This window comes from Gymnoscopelus braueri (assembly GCF_963280865.1).
Source record: "Gymnoscopelus braueri genome assembly, chromosome: 9".
Classification (NCBI taxonomy): domain Eukaryota; kingdom Metazoa; phylum Chordata; class Actinopteri; order Myctophiformes; family Myctophidae; genus Gymnoscopelus; species Gymnoscopelus braueri.
In genome coordinates this window covers 37,638,695-37,652,612 of record NC_137610.1, presented here as the reverse complement: position 1 = coordinate 37,652,612, position 13,918 = coordinate 37,638,695, and the positions used below count along the sequence as shown (strand labels likewise).

At 43.5% G+C, this 13,918-nt stretch overlaps 1 protein-coding gene across 2 annotated transcripts in view; it reads left to right on the top strand.

The window, feature by feature from the left end:
• tango6 (transport and golgi organization 6 homolog) overlaps positions 1-13,918 on the top strand; it is a 29,929-nt gene that overhangs the window by 572 nt on the left and 15,439 nt on the right. Inside the window, exons 2-13 of one of the 2 annotated variants that reach the window (XM_080437678.1) lie at positions 926-1,584; positions 1,878-1,997; positions 2,261-2,411; positions 2,772-2,878; positions 3,147-3,309; positions 4,629-4,690; positions 8,234-8,346; positions 8,576-8,752; positions 8,873-8,999; positions 9,148-9,345; positions 12,135-12,278; positions 12,401-13,090. In XM_080437678.1, the coding sequence (XP_080293804.1) occupies positions 926-1,584; positions 1,878-1,997; positions 2,261-2,411; positions 2,772-2,878; positions 3,147-3,309; positions 4,629-4,690; positions 8,234-8,346; positions 8,576-8,752; positions 8,873-8,999; positions 9,148-9,345; positions 12,135-12,278; positions 12,401-13,090 (2,711 nt within the window). The remainder of the gene's footprint in view (positions 1-925; positions 1,585-1,877; positions 1,998-2,260; positions 2,412-2,771; positions 2,879-3,146; positions 3,310-4,628; positions 4,691-8,233; positions 8,347-8,575; positions 8,753-8,872; positions 9,000-9,147; positions 9,346-12,134; positions 12,279-12,400; positions 13,091-13,918) is intronic. The other variant, XM_080437679.1, reaches the window with a different exon arrangement.

The following is a 13,918-nucleotide window of genomic DNA, read 5'->3' as shown; positions in this document are numbered from 1 at the left end:
CTCCCTCAAGGACCCGTGGGGGCCCCCGACCCCACTTTGAGAATCAATGAACTAGACGGGTACAACACTTTACTTACACTTGTCTGTCTAGCCACACAACTTGGAAGTTGTTTAACTTTCTTACAGTGTCTGTAATTAAGGTCTGTGCATTATTTATTTGTTGAATATGGGATGAGGATTTAAAGCTACAATCTGGGACTTAAGTTACATAAAATTAAACATATGTATCTGTATGGTAGAGTGTTATACAATATAACTAGCACTAGCACATCTGCAGTGGTCAGAGGTGGTCTCACCTACTGACCCTGGCGTGGGGTAGGAGTCGGACAGAGACAGATCTGTATTGTATTTTATAGCTGCAAGCAACTTGCTTAGATGCTGCTATCTGCATCTAAGTTTAAACACCCTCCATTGACACTGACAGCCCATTCAGAAAAGTCCTATCTGATTATATTAAACAATGATATATTCACCAATGCAATACTGCACCTGTACGGACAGCTTGGGTTATCCTCTGTCTCTGATAAGTCTCAGGCCATTGACATGTTATGAGCAACTTTCTGTCAATAAACTCAGTGCAGCCGTAATGTTTCTATATTGCGTTCGAATTTGGAAGCACTTGTTTTAAATCACTCAACGTCCTGCAACATGTGCAATCTCGAAACAGGCACGCAGGATGTCGAGCCATTTAATACTAACAGATAGGACTTTTCTCATTCATTCATGGGCTGTCAATGGAGGGTGTTGCAACTTCGATGCAGATAGTTGCTTGCAGCTAAGTTAGGATATCATTGCAATCTCCGTTAGGAAAGACATATGGATTGTAGCTTTTAACCCATTGTAATAACCTATTTTTCTTATGTAATTATTAATGGACAACCCCGGACAAGTCTAGGAATAATGTTTCCTTTATTAACATCTCCAGAGGCCTCTGTGGGTGGTGCCCAGTCCTCACAGCAGGAGGCACTCGTGGCAGCGCTACAGGCCAACCGAGCTCTGCTGTTGGAACAGCTGCAATGTGAGAAGGGCCTTGAAGAAGTGAGGAAGCTGAGGGAGGAGGTGATGGTGGAGGCAACCTGGTTCTCGAGTGACACAGAAGACGCTATATGGAACTTTGTTCAAGAGTGTCTCCTGTTACTCCTCGCCTTAGCCAGACACCTCTTGGTCCAGCTGGCACTCTTCAACCAAAACTCTGCTGCCTTAGCAGCAAGGCTGCGCACCCCAGAGATGGCTCCACCCTTACCCCCGGATGTTCTCAGTGTAACACAACAAAAGACTCTCGGTGCAACACTCCAGTTCGTGGTCTCACTGGGACTCAGCCCCTACTTGGCACCAGGGGTGGGCGTGCCGCTTGGCCACAGGTCTGCTTTTGGGGCGATGGTGGGAAAGTTAGTCCGTGGTGATGTGATGCCTGCAATGGAACGCCGCCTCTTCACCACGACAAGTGTCCTTCTACAGTTGGCAGATCTGTCATCCCTTGCCACGCTGGTTTTCACGCGGCACCTCGGGGATGTCATGGCGGCTCTATGTCAGCTGGGTCACCGGCCGCATCGGTCAGACGGAGGCAGTAGTAAAAAAGAGATGGTAATAAATTCATACCTCAACTTTATGTTGAATGTCTGTACAAACTGCAATTTAGGATGCAACTGAGTGAAGGAAATGAGAATTAAATCTGGTTATTGGAAGTGTGCTGTTGTTGGCCATCAGACATACGGTCAAAACATCTTTGCATTGCCTTCCTAGAGATGGAGTGGAGTTATCCAAAGTCAGATACTGAAATTCATGCTAATATGCTAGACACCAAACTAGACTAGAGTAAGGTGTTTTGCAGTTTGACATAGAAATAATTCTGAGTAATATGCTTTGTTTTCTTGTAGGCACTTAGTATTGAAGAGCGTAAGACGTGCTGGGAGGCCCTCCAAAACCTTCTTGGTAAAGTCTACCAGCCAATTGTTATCAAGGAGTTACTGATCCTCCAAGGCAGGCCAACAAAACAGGTGTGTGTGTGTGTGTGTGTGTGTGTGTGTGTGTGTGTGTGTGTGTGTGTGTGTGTGTGTGTGTGTGTGTGTGTGTGTGTGTGTGTGTGTGTGTGTGTGTGTGTGTGTGTGTGTGTGTGTGTGTGTGTGTGTGTGTGTGTGTGTGTGTGTGTGTGTGTGTGTGTGTGTGTGTGTGTGAGAGAGAGACTTGTATGGATATTATAATTCCTAAAATGTACATATTTAAGAGTACATCATGCTCATGTGCACCGTCTCTTTCCCAGCCTGTTCCAGCAGCGGGTTCCAGTTGTAGGGCTGGTCTTGGATCAGCTCCCCCTTGGCTTAGACGTCTGTGTGGTCAGCTGTTGTCTGAGCGGCTGATGCAGCCCAATGGGGTCCAAGCTGTTGTGAGAGCCATCCTGGAGGGGGGGCCAGGTGAGATCAATGATGGAGACAGCAAAGAACATAGTCATGAGAGTCAGGAGAGGAATGGAAGTAGAGTAGTGAGCATCACAGGTTGATACTCAACCTGGATGTAAATATTGGGAGAGGAGCGCAAAGGAAGGTGGAGAGACCAGACAAGGAAAGTTAAAGGGAGAAGGAAGGATGTGAAGTTGTCTTTGCCCATCTGTTTTGCTTGTGTTTTGGAAACAAGGCTCATAAAAGATTTAAGCATACCTTTTTAAAATGTGTTCCTATACTTTATACTGTGTACTTGCCAGATTTTCTTGTCCATTTAGCAGCTCTATTTATCAATGAGTGTTTCTTAATGCAAGTAAATGACATGTCCACCAGGTGGCGACCCAGACTGGAGGAAATGTGATAGTGTGGCCAAAATCTTAGCAGCTTGCCCTCAGCAGTCTGTGTCATCAGACAACTACTACAGACAGGTCTGCCCTCAGGTAAGACACACACACACACACACGCACGCACGCACACAAAACACGCACACAAAACACACACACACACACACACACACACACACACACACACACACACACACACACACACACACACACACACACACACACACACATAAATGAATATGCACCTGCATTAATGGGTAAACACACAGTGAAACACATACTATTATTGCTGGAAAACAGGAGACAGGTCTGTTTTGATTTCTGAATTTCCACTTTTCGAGTAATTCTAACATATTTTGGTCAGATTCTAGACCTGCTACACTTGAAGGATAAGCTCACTGCCCTGCAGTTCCAGCGGGTGGCCACTAGAGTGGTGGTCATCATTGTGGAGGACAAGTCACAGTTTGCCCAGCAATATCTCCTAACTCCTCTCCTGGGACCTCTCCAGCGTTGTGCCACCCCCACCGGTCAGAACTACAATTATATTATACTATGTGAAATGCCATTTGTTCATCCCTAGCAAGGTCCTTTGGGTTCTTTTGTCGAGAGTCATGTCAAAACACTTTTTTGGCCAAAGCATAAATTAGGCTTTAGGGGCGGTGTCCACCACAGCGTTTCTTTCTTGACTGAAAACGCCAAGGCGCTCGCCTAAAAACACTGTCAAATGCCAGAGTTGACAATATGTTAAAAACATCACACGTGAGCGAGTGAGAGTAAAATAAACGCTCATCGCCTCGTCACGCTGCTGGGGTTTAAAAAAAAACGCAGCACTCCCATTGTAAACAATTCTAAACAAATGCTGCGCTCAGTAAAAAACGTCTTGGTGGACATGATGGCACCTTACTCTACAGTTGCATCTGTATAGTTGCTCTGGAAAAGAGTGTCAGGCTATCAGCATGTATGCTTTCCATTCAGGTGAGCCACACATCCTCAGTGCTTTCTAATTCAATTGTGACACAGTATGGTGACACACATTTTTCTTTTTGATTATGTCTTTTCTATTTTTCTATTTTTGTTAACAAAAATAAAAATTGATTGAAATGAGGTCAAACCAACAAGTATTAGACCACATGATTCACAGTTCAACTTATGTGTTGAGGGTTCTCCGCTTTATTCCTGGCAAGCATCCAGGAATGTCCAGAGATCAAGTGCGTTTAGTATAGCAGTTAATTACTTCTGTCAGTCAGATAAAATGCACACTGCCAGCTTCTTCTGCCTGCCATTACTTTGGATGGAATGTTCAGTGATATTTACTGTATTGTGTGTGTGTGTGTGTGTGTGTGTGTGTGTGCGTGCGCATGGGTGTGTATTGTATTATAATGGCTTGATTAGCCCTTCACAGTTCACACTGTAGTTGTAATTGCCTATACATCTTTCTCCCTGTCTTCTGTTCAACAGCCCATCTCTGCCACCAGGATGCCCTTATGCAACTTGCTCTCTGTTTTGTTGTCCATTCTGTAATGCATTAGGCCACAGATCCCCATTTGATATTATTTTGTGGAGCCCCAATCAACACTGTAAAAACCTGTGTTAAGTTCCATTTGTGCACACTCAAGAGTTACTGACCAATAAGGGTCCATGAGCTTCCTAACTTATTAATCATTTAGCTGGTAACCCCCTCAAGGGCCCCTGGGGGTCCACAGACTCCACCTTAAGATCCAGTGTTGAAGATATATTCTAATAAGATAAGATATCTGCTCACTCCAGATGTTGGTTTAAATGTGGACTCGTAGAGGGCATCTCATAAGTAACCCTACTGAAGGGTTTGTCTACATCTGTTTTCCAGGTGATTCTCAGGTTACTGTTGAGGAATTGGAGCTAACACGCTGTGTGGAGGATGTGTACAAGGTGAGAGGGAACCACATAGAATACAGTCTTAATTGTTTTATCATGATATTGTCAAGTGTTTATTATGTTCTACATCTTTAAAATAAACAAGACGGGGTCTTATAACATTCACTTCCATTATACAATTTAAGTTCAATATTTCAAAATATGTGAAACTAGAAAAGGCACTACTTGGAGCTACTTGGAGGTCTTCCCCAGGCTGGGCCTACCCAGGGCTGTGTCAGTTGTGGGTTGCAGCCAGCAGGACACGAGGAAGCTACGAGGGGACATATAGTTTCTACAACATACAGTTTACCTTTTCACATTTGTGGCACCCCCTATGGGCAGACGAGAGAGCAGCCACCAAACCCTGTTTGACTCACAAGATCATTTGTACCTAGTTTGGATATTATGTTTCTGCAACAAATAGTAACATTTGTAGCATTCGTGAAGCCTTCTATGGGTGCACTTGAAATCTCTTTTGACCTGGTTAAGTCAGGTTATGTTAAGGAGTTCCTTAACTCTATAAACGCCATTGACTCGAAAACGCGTCAATAACTACTTAATCCACCCACGCCATTGACGCGTTTGACGCGTTGGATTTGCGTTCATTGTTTAATCTCTGATCGCGCTATGCTGCTTAAAATTCAATGTTATTCTCGAGTTCCACTTACTTCACCCATATCTGCATCCGGTTTCATGTCCTGGGTTCCGTTTCCGGTTTTTGATTATTTTCCCCCGGTCATTTCGTCCAAAATAGGTAAACAAACGGTTTTTCACACGGTATGACGGACAAACGGACAGTTTCTCTTCTATAATCTATGGTCTGGGTGACGATCAGTCATCGCCGTCGTGTATCACAACGTAATTTTGACGATCAAAACAATCTGGGAGGACGTCACATCCGTTTTCATGGTTTTCCCTGTCTAATCGCTCAAGAAGGGTGAGAGAGACACCAGGAGCTGATCAAGCTATCATGTGCTGCTCTCTGGTGGCGGATTTGTGCGGCGTCTTTAAAAAACAGTCTGATCAATTATTTTCATGAACATTTTCAAAATATAAAAATAAAAAAAACACGAAAATTGCTGGCAATGGGGGAGTACTTTATGAAAATACTCTGGCAGTCAAAGAGTTAAGGAGTTCCCAATGCAACTATGCCCTAATATGGAGTGTGTTGTCTAAGCTCAATGTGTCGTCATGGCATCAGGCGCAAACAAGTCAGTCAGCTCCATATTCTTCTGACTACAGTGACGTCACCCGTTACTTATCAATCATCCGCCATGATGTTGCCGTGTTAACTCCGTGCACAGAAAAAAGCCAAACCGGCGCCTATTTCTTGGATATTTTGTATAAACATAACTTTTTTATGTCAGCCAACTACATTGCGGGTTTCAGCCGAGTGCGCCAGCACATTACAAGTGCCTAACACATTGAGTGCCAAAAACTTCTGAATAAAATAAAAATTTCCTTCACAGCACCAGGAGATGTAATTTTTCGAAGATTTAGACTCCTATCCACTTCCTGGTTAACTTATTACTTTAAAAGCCTGTATCTCGGCTCCTGTGTACTTTTTTTTTTTTACTATGTATTTTTGGCGAAACATGCTATTTTCAACTGGCTGCAACTATGGAACGGATTACCGAATGTTTTTTTTTTCTTCTCGATTCTACGAGACCCCTGTGTGTGTAATGAGGGGATCACCGTGAGGATGGTGAATCACAGAAAATATTTTGTGACGATTTTAACGATTAAAATAATTGTTAAATATGCTGGCACTGGCTGTACCCTGTTTTAAAAAACCTCTGGCACTCAATGTGTTAAATTGACTTTGAATTTGTGGACTTAAAGAAAGTCCATAAAGACCGCCTGCAGATGTCTGGACTATTCATCCTTAAAGGAGAGATCCGGCCATTTTAAGTGTTATCTGATGTGTCGCTAATCACTCACCAACATTGAAAGGGATGTTGAGTTATTCCAGAGAGTCCCCTGTCGTCCAGTCTGGCGACCCCCTCCGTTGGCATAATGGGAGCCTGTGTAAGAGAGAAAATCGTCTATTATATATATATATATATATATATATATATATATATATATATATATATATATATATATATATATATATATATATATATATATATATATTTTTTTTTTTTTTTCTACTACCACTCATCGTGGAGTCTCATGGACATCACAGACTCAGACCAGGTTCTGTGAGAGAAACAAGCAACCAGCGTCATCTCGTTCTGCACGAACGGTAGCTCGTCCGCGACATTCAGCACATGTTTGAGTATCATGAGACTCCACGATGAGTGGTAGTAGAAAAAAAAAAGTTTTCATCGGTTATAATAGACGATTTTCACTCTTACACAGGCTCCCATTATGCCAACGGAGGGGGTCGCCAGACTGGACGACAGGGGACTCTCTGGAATAACTCAACGTCCCTTTCAATATTGGTGAGTGATTAGCGACACATCAAAGATAACACTTAAAATGGCCGGATCTCTCCTTTAAGCATGGCCATCATTTGAGTTCGGGAACATTTTCGTTTACCTAATAGAGAGTCCTGGTAGCACTTAAATTTACTTCATTCATTCAAATCTTAATTGTTTGCTGAAGCTAGGTGCACTGGTATTGATTACCAAAGGCCGTTGCAAATACGGTTGCACCTCTTTTATTTACTTTGTTTTGACTTAAAAGGTCCAAATAGTAGATGACTACTTGTGAGAAAAATCATTAAACACTTTCAACACTACAATACTTAACCATAGCTTTGTGCTAGGACAAAGAAAAAACATAAAAAGCCATGTGTACTTTCGTTAAGTCAATCCCAATGGTGAAACCTGTGTTGTTTGACCCGGCAAAATAATGGTGGATTCAGTCACGCCCCAAAATGCCCGTATGTGTTTCCCAAAGAATATGGGCACAAAAGGGGGCATGCCCATATATGGGCATACTGATAACATCAGTGTTTGGTTGGATCGGCAGTGCGACGTAGGTGTGAGGGCTGCGTAGAAGTCCGAACTCTAGATGGCCCTCACATCTAGTTTTTGAAAAATAGGCCCTTCCCGCACACTTTGGAAGGCAATTATAGACAATCATCGGAATGGAATACAAAAAATCTGAATGATGCATGTTTATCACATGACTCCAGAGATCATTTGTACTAAAATCTGTAGGTGTAGTAGCAAAAAGCGTTGGAAAATCTAGTTGGGCGGAAATTTGCATGACCTACATTTGCTGTTGCATCATTGAAAAGGTTTGGGGTCTTTCTTCATCTACTGGGAGGGTGCATGCAAAGTTTGACGGCGATCAGTCCAGCAGTGTCCGAGATTATTATAATTATATAATTACAAAATTGTCTTCCCCTTTTTTGCCTGGCAAAAACAAAAAAGCTACTTTCGAGATTAGCCCTGGACAAATGCAGACAGACTCATTTATGGATGTCTCGCCTCTTACGGAAAAGAGACTAGTCTCAATGTGGTTTTTACTGGTTGAATAAATTACGTAGCCACACAGTAAAAGATCCCCTGTATATTGATTCAGGTATGATCATTTTCTTTGTAGGTCTGGGTGCTAGGAAACAGCTCTTCAGTTCCTATGTTGAAGGCTCTCGAGGAAGTGCTTCCTGTTCTCTTCACATTGCTGTGTTTCACCAAGCAGAACGTCTCCCACCTACGGTACCGTCTGGCAATTTACTGTTCATTATTGCTTTATAATGGTTTGGTTCCGTATTGTCATCATCTTTTGCACTTTACAAGCCAATGGCTGGCAGGATGACAATGAGAACACACCCCTGGATCAGAAATGCTGTGCATGCTGCATTAGAACTTAACATTGAAAGGAAGTGGTACATTAACCCACTGAGGCGTGACAGTTTTTTGTCTGTGCCCTATGTGTGCGCCACAGTGCCCCCTGTCAGGAAATCCTGCTGTGGTACTTGTGTCACGCTGAACCCTTTGAAGCACTGTCCGCCCTGAGGCAGCTCTCTGGCCTGAAGGGGCAGACGTACGGCGTGCCACCAGAGTTTCACTTCACTCCCGGGAGCGAGGGAGGGGCCAGACTGACCCCCAAAGAGACTTCCAGGTGACTGGCACTTGACAACACAGTCCATGTTAATATGCTGGTTGACTGATGTGAAAATCTGCTAAATATGAGCAAATATTTCCAAATACTTTCAACTCTGTCTCTCCCTCTGCCTCCCAGTGATGAGGATGATGTGTTGTATGAGCGTCTGTCAGGGGAACAGTGGAGGCTGGATTGTCTGATGCAGCTATTGGCTGAGCTCAAGGACAGTGATCTGCCTGGCGATTTCTTCCTGGAGCTGCTGCAGGTGCAACACACACACACACACACACACACACACACACACACACACACACACACACACACACACAGGAACTGTCATTCAAAGTACATGTAGGGGCTAGTTTGTCAAAACCTTTTGGGTTTTTACGTTTTCCTGTCGTCTTCTCCTGCAGAAACTGACCAGTTGGACAGCAGAAGAGGATGAGCAACAGGAACTGGAAGTGGACACGTCGGCCATGACTCTTCTAGAGGTGGAGCAGCACCTGTTAGGGCGTACGGCGGGACCTGGTCAGAGGCTGGCCCTGCTACAGGTGTTGGCTGTGGTCTGTGATGTGCTGCCACATACCCTGCTGCTGAGGAAAACCACACAGGTGAATGGGACCACTTTGTACTGGAGCAGCACAAGCACAATCTTAAGCCTAACTTATACTTTGACGCACGATGGTGTCGCTACACCATCGTGTGCCGAGGTATAACTCGGGTTTTGGCAGGTAAGACGGTAGGTTGAAGGTGCGCAACATTCGGAGGTAACCGAGTAACGCTGACCTATACATGAAGGAGGTCAATGTTACTCAAATATGATACTTAACCACGATGCAGGATCGTTGTTAATGGACAGAGTGTAGTTCATTCCAATGCTAAACAACTCAAAATACTACACTGTGGTCATGATATGTGTATTTGGCTTTGCTCTGACAGTATAGAAGTATCCATTAATGAGTTCAACACACCACATTCATACCTTTAGCACAAACATGCACATGTAACCACTAAGGCCTGTAGCCACAAAGCACCTCAGTGTACAGCAGAAATGTACTGATCAGAGCCTAATTTAATCTCAAATGCTGTGATTCACTCTGAGGTGCTCTGTAAGTGTGTGCTTGCCTTGCATGACCAAACACCAGGAGATGCATGACACAAGTGAAGTATGACATTTTTCCACACAGCTAAAGTTCCAGTTATCAATCTATTCTTATTAGTTATTATCTTTTCTTTTATAAAGGTATCACAGGGAGCGGTCATGCTTAATTGGTAGCGATCATAGAAAGGTCTCTCTAAGCATTCTAAAACTAGGGGCTTGGCTCAAGTTTAGTTTTCAAAGCAAAAATAATTTGTGAACCAGTCAAAGAGACATGTCGATTCATGTTGTAAACCAATCAGCTATAACTTGACGTTGGCGTTCTAGGAACAAACCAATCTGGTAACCTATTCGGGAAAAAAACGGAAAACTTTTTTTTCTCTTTGTTTTTGCCTCTGGGGGCACCACCATCTTTCTTGAGTAGAAACAGGAACTCGGTTTGGTTCCTCCCCTTTCTTAGTCCACTTCCTCCCGGGTGCTTCTGTGTTTATTCTTACTAACAACAACAACACTACATGTTTAGAGCAGTGGTGCTGACTGCTGACAGATTCTGCTGTTAGCAGAATTAGGGTTTCACCAATGGCGGACAAGCGAGCGTGGTGGAGTCTTAATGCCAAAAAGAAGAAGAAAGAGTTGGATAGAGCTCAGTGGGAAACTAGAATAAACATGGGAGCATAATTCAGAAGCTTCTGGAGTGTGTGTGGGGTAACTGGGGTGTAAGACGGACGCAGAGCTCTCATTGTATATTGGACATGATGAGGTGTTTGTGGAGAAGTAGGGAGCTGGTCGACATATTTTCAAAACATTTTGAAGCATCCCTATTCTGGGGAGTAACATTCACCAAAAATAGCAGATTTACTCTGCTATTTTCGGTTGACGAGATCTGGTGTAGAGGGAAAAAGCAGACCAAGTACAGAGTCGGCTCCAGTCAACTAAGTATTAGTTTACTAAGTATAGAGAGTTTAAGTGGTTAAATGTTGGTAACTTTCACTTTAACAGCACTATAAATTATAGACAGTAAGTGCACAGTCAATTACATGGCCGGAGTCTATTCCATCCTCATTGCTTTAGATATTCTTTTGAAAAGGCAGAGCACACTGCACAGGGCCCCACGGGTAGCATGAAACCCATACACAGCTTACAGTACTTACTCCTGTAGGGCAACATGCATTCCACCTGGTTTATGAAAATATTGTCTCTCTGTACTAAGTTTGTTTTGCTTGAATATCGGGAGACAATATTTGCAGGGTGAACAGCACTTTGTTTGGCAGAATATATTCGTTTCTTAACCTGCGTTATCTGCTTGTCCTATTTGAACTCGGCCCTCTGACTACTTTACTGTAGTTCCTCTGCAGCACAACTTAAAACCAGCCTGTGTTCCTCTGGATGTTCTAAGCAGGCCACGTTGAGTCATGCTACCACACAGAAATAGCCCATTTCTTCCTCTGGGGGTTACCGTGATAAGAAGAGAGAAATAATATGTAGCACAGGGATTTGTTAGCTAGCCACTGAGTTGGCCGACTGGCTGTCGGCCAACTCTGTCGACTGAACTTGTAGATCTGCTATTGGCTGCCGACTGGCTGTCGGCCAACTCTGTCTTTTGGATTTATAAATATTTAACCAAAGAAAAGTATTATATTATTATAGTAGTATATAAGTAAGAGCTTGTGACTAAAGTCAATTTTCCAGTTACTGAAAAGTAATGATTTTGGACATGCAAGGTTCCTGACCGACAGCGACGATATGGTCCTTTTGCCTGAGAAAAAACATTCCCTCGGCTCACGGATGAGGAAACGTCTGATAAACTTTGCTGAGCTCAGCATATAAGTTCTTATTTTTAGCCACCTTATCTGTGGGTGTCCTTTTTAGAAGGTGTTGGCTGTGAGCCGCTCAGTTTTATGCAGCTGAATGGGGCTTGTGTATAATACCCCCTCGAAAATGAGATGCTGCATCTCAAGGGGCTTAGATACCGTAGTCTTGGAATCTACTTTGTCCGTTATCTTTATACAATATCCCCTTTAAGTTCAAATTGATGCATACCATTGATTAGCTACTTATCACATGTATGCCTGATGGTTGCACGCTGTGTCATGCACCGAAAATAGCTGAACTATAAGCTTGCGATGCGTTATAGATCTGCTATTTTCCATGCGCAACAAAGACTATTATGGTGGGTTGTTTAGTGGCATTCTTATCCTTACTACAGTATGTATAAATCAGGCTTTAATCACACAAAGATAAAGGCCTGTGATAATACAACCCCATCTTCCAAGTTAAAACTGTACCATCCTCTTGTCCAAGGTGGTGGACTTCATGGTCTCCCTGCTTCAGAGGGCCTGTGCTGGTCTGGACCGATCCCCTGCTGCTGCCAGCGAGAGCCCAGTAGAGAGCCAGACTCTCAGCATGGGCATGGGTCTGGTCGCCACCCTGCTCTCTGGTCCTGAGGTACTGAAGTAGACTTCACACACTTCTAAGTTATGCAGAGCTACATAATTTTTTTTTTACACACGTCTCCCGGTGCTGGTGTGGTGTGCTCTTCCATTTCCCTTTTTGTTTTTAACTTAAAGGTCGGTGCTGAGGATTATGCATCCATGAAGAGGCTCCTCCCACCGCTGGAGGACCTGTCCCAGAAACACCCTGACGTTGTCATTCAGGAGCTGGCGTCTAGCCTACGAGCCGTTATCGCCACACATGGTGCCTGCAAGTTGGAGGACTTCCCACGAGCTGCACAGTCTTCCACAAACACTGCTACGATGCGAAACAACAGCGGGGTGCCCTCTAAGACCAAGCTAAAGATGCAGCCTCAAGCAAGACATTCCCAGCTGTCACAAAGTAGCTCCCGTTCATCCACTGTGCAGTCTAGACCTAGTCCACACGTGACTCACACACATCCTGCCAACCATGGAGCCCCTGCACAGCCTACACACACCCCCAAACCTGTCGGAACTCAAGCCGGTTCTGTGGCTGGTGAAACCCAGGCCCAAGACCGTACTCCAACCCGGATGGATCCACTCGATCCTGGGCAGACCAGACACACCAACCGCCCTGGAGGGCTTGCATCAGAAAGAGGCCAGACAGGCGGTGAGAGGAACTCGGGCACGGGTGACCCTGCTGCTTCCACCGAGGCCTTTTCGGATTTGTTGCTGGAGGCGTGTGACCCTGACGTGCCCACCAGGGCAGTGGCCCTCAGGGCACTAACACGGATGGTGCAAGAGGGGAACTCGGAGGCTGTCCAGGCCCAGGAGAAAGTCCTCATGGTGGGTTGTTGAGTGGCATTCTCATAAATTTTTATATTTTATGACAATCCAAAAGTAAAATGAAAACTAGTCCATAACCAAGATTTGGCAAAAGAGGTTAATGTTATGAAGCTAATAAAAAAATCAATATTCAAGAATGTTAAATCTTTAACTAGCTTTGTAACGTTACCATCTTTTGCCAATGCTTGATTATGGTAGTCCAAATAATAGCACCAACTTCTAAGATGCTCCAATATCAGTCCTACAGTGGTTGCGTATAATAGTACAATCCTTATAGCTTCAGAGTTCTTTGAATATGTTATAGTATCCACATATTCACTGAGTTCATTCCTATCAAATGATTGCTGTACTTAGCTATTTAAAATAGAATATTGTTTATAAAATATTTTCCTTCATTTTCCATCAAAATAAAAATCAAACACGCCAACGAAGACATGCTCAAAATAAAAAGAAAATTATGCAATATGTGAACTACAGAATGTCTGGCCAAAATAGTCCAAAATAATTGTGAAACATTGTCATCTACATCTTTACAAAATAAGTAGTCAGACTCGATGTCAGATACTGTATAGGAAATAATTAGCTGGAATTACTTTATTAGTAAGTAGCTTAAGTAAAAAAACCTTAAGTAAAAAACCTTTCTCCAAGGCATTCTATTATACTATTATACAATGCTTTACGTATTACATGATGGTCTGTTACATTATTACTAGTTTAAATTCATGTAAACAATATCAGTAGCACATTGTGTTAATGTGATCTGAGGGCCCACCATCTAGTAGCCTTCACAGCCAGCGGAGCGTTAAGTAACAGTTTAGTTTAGCGTGA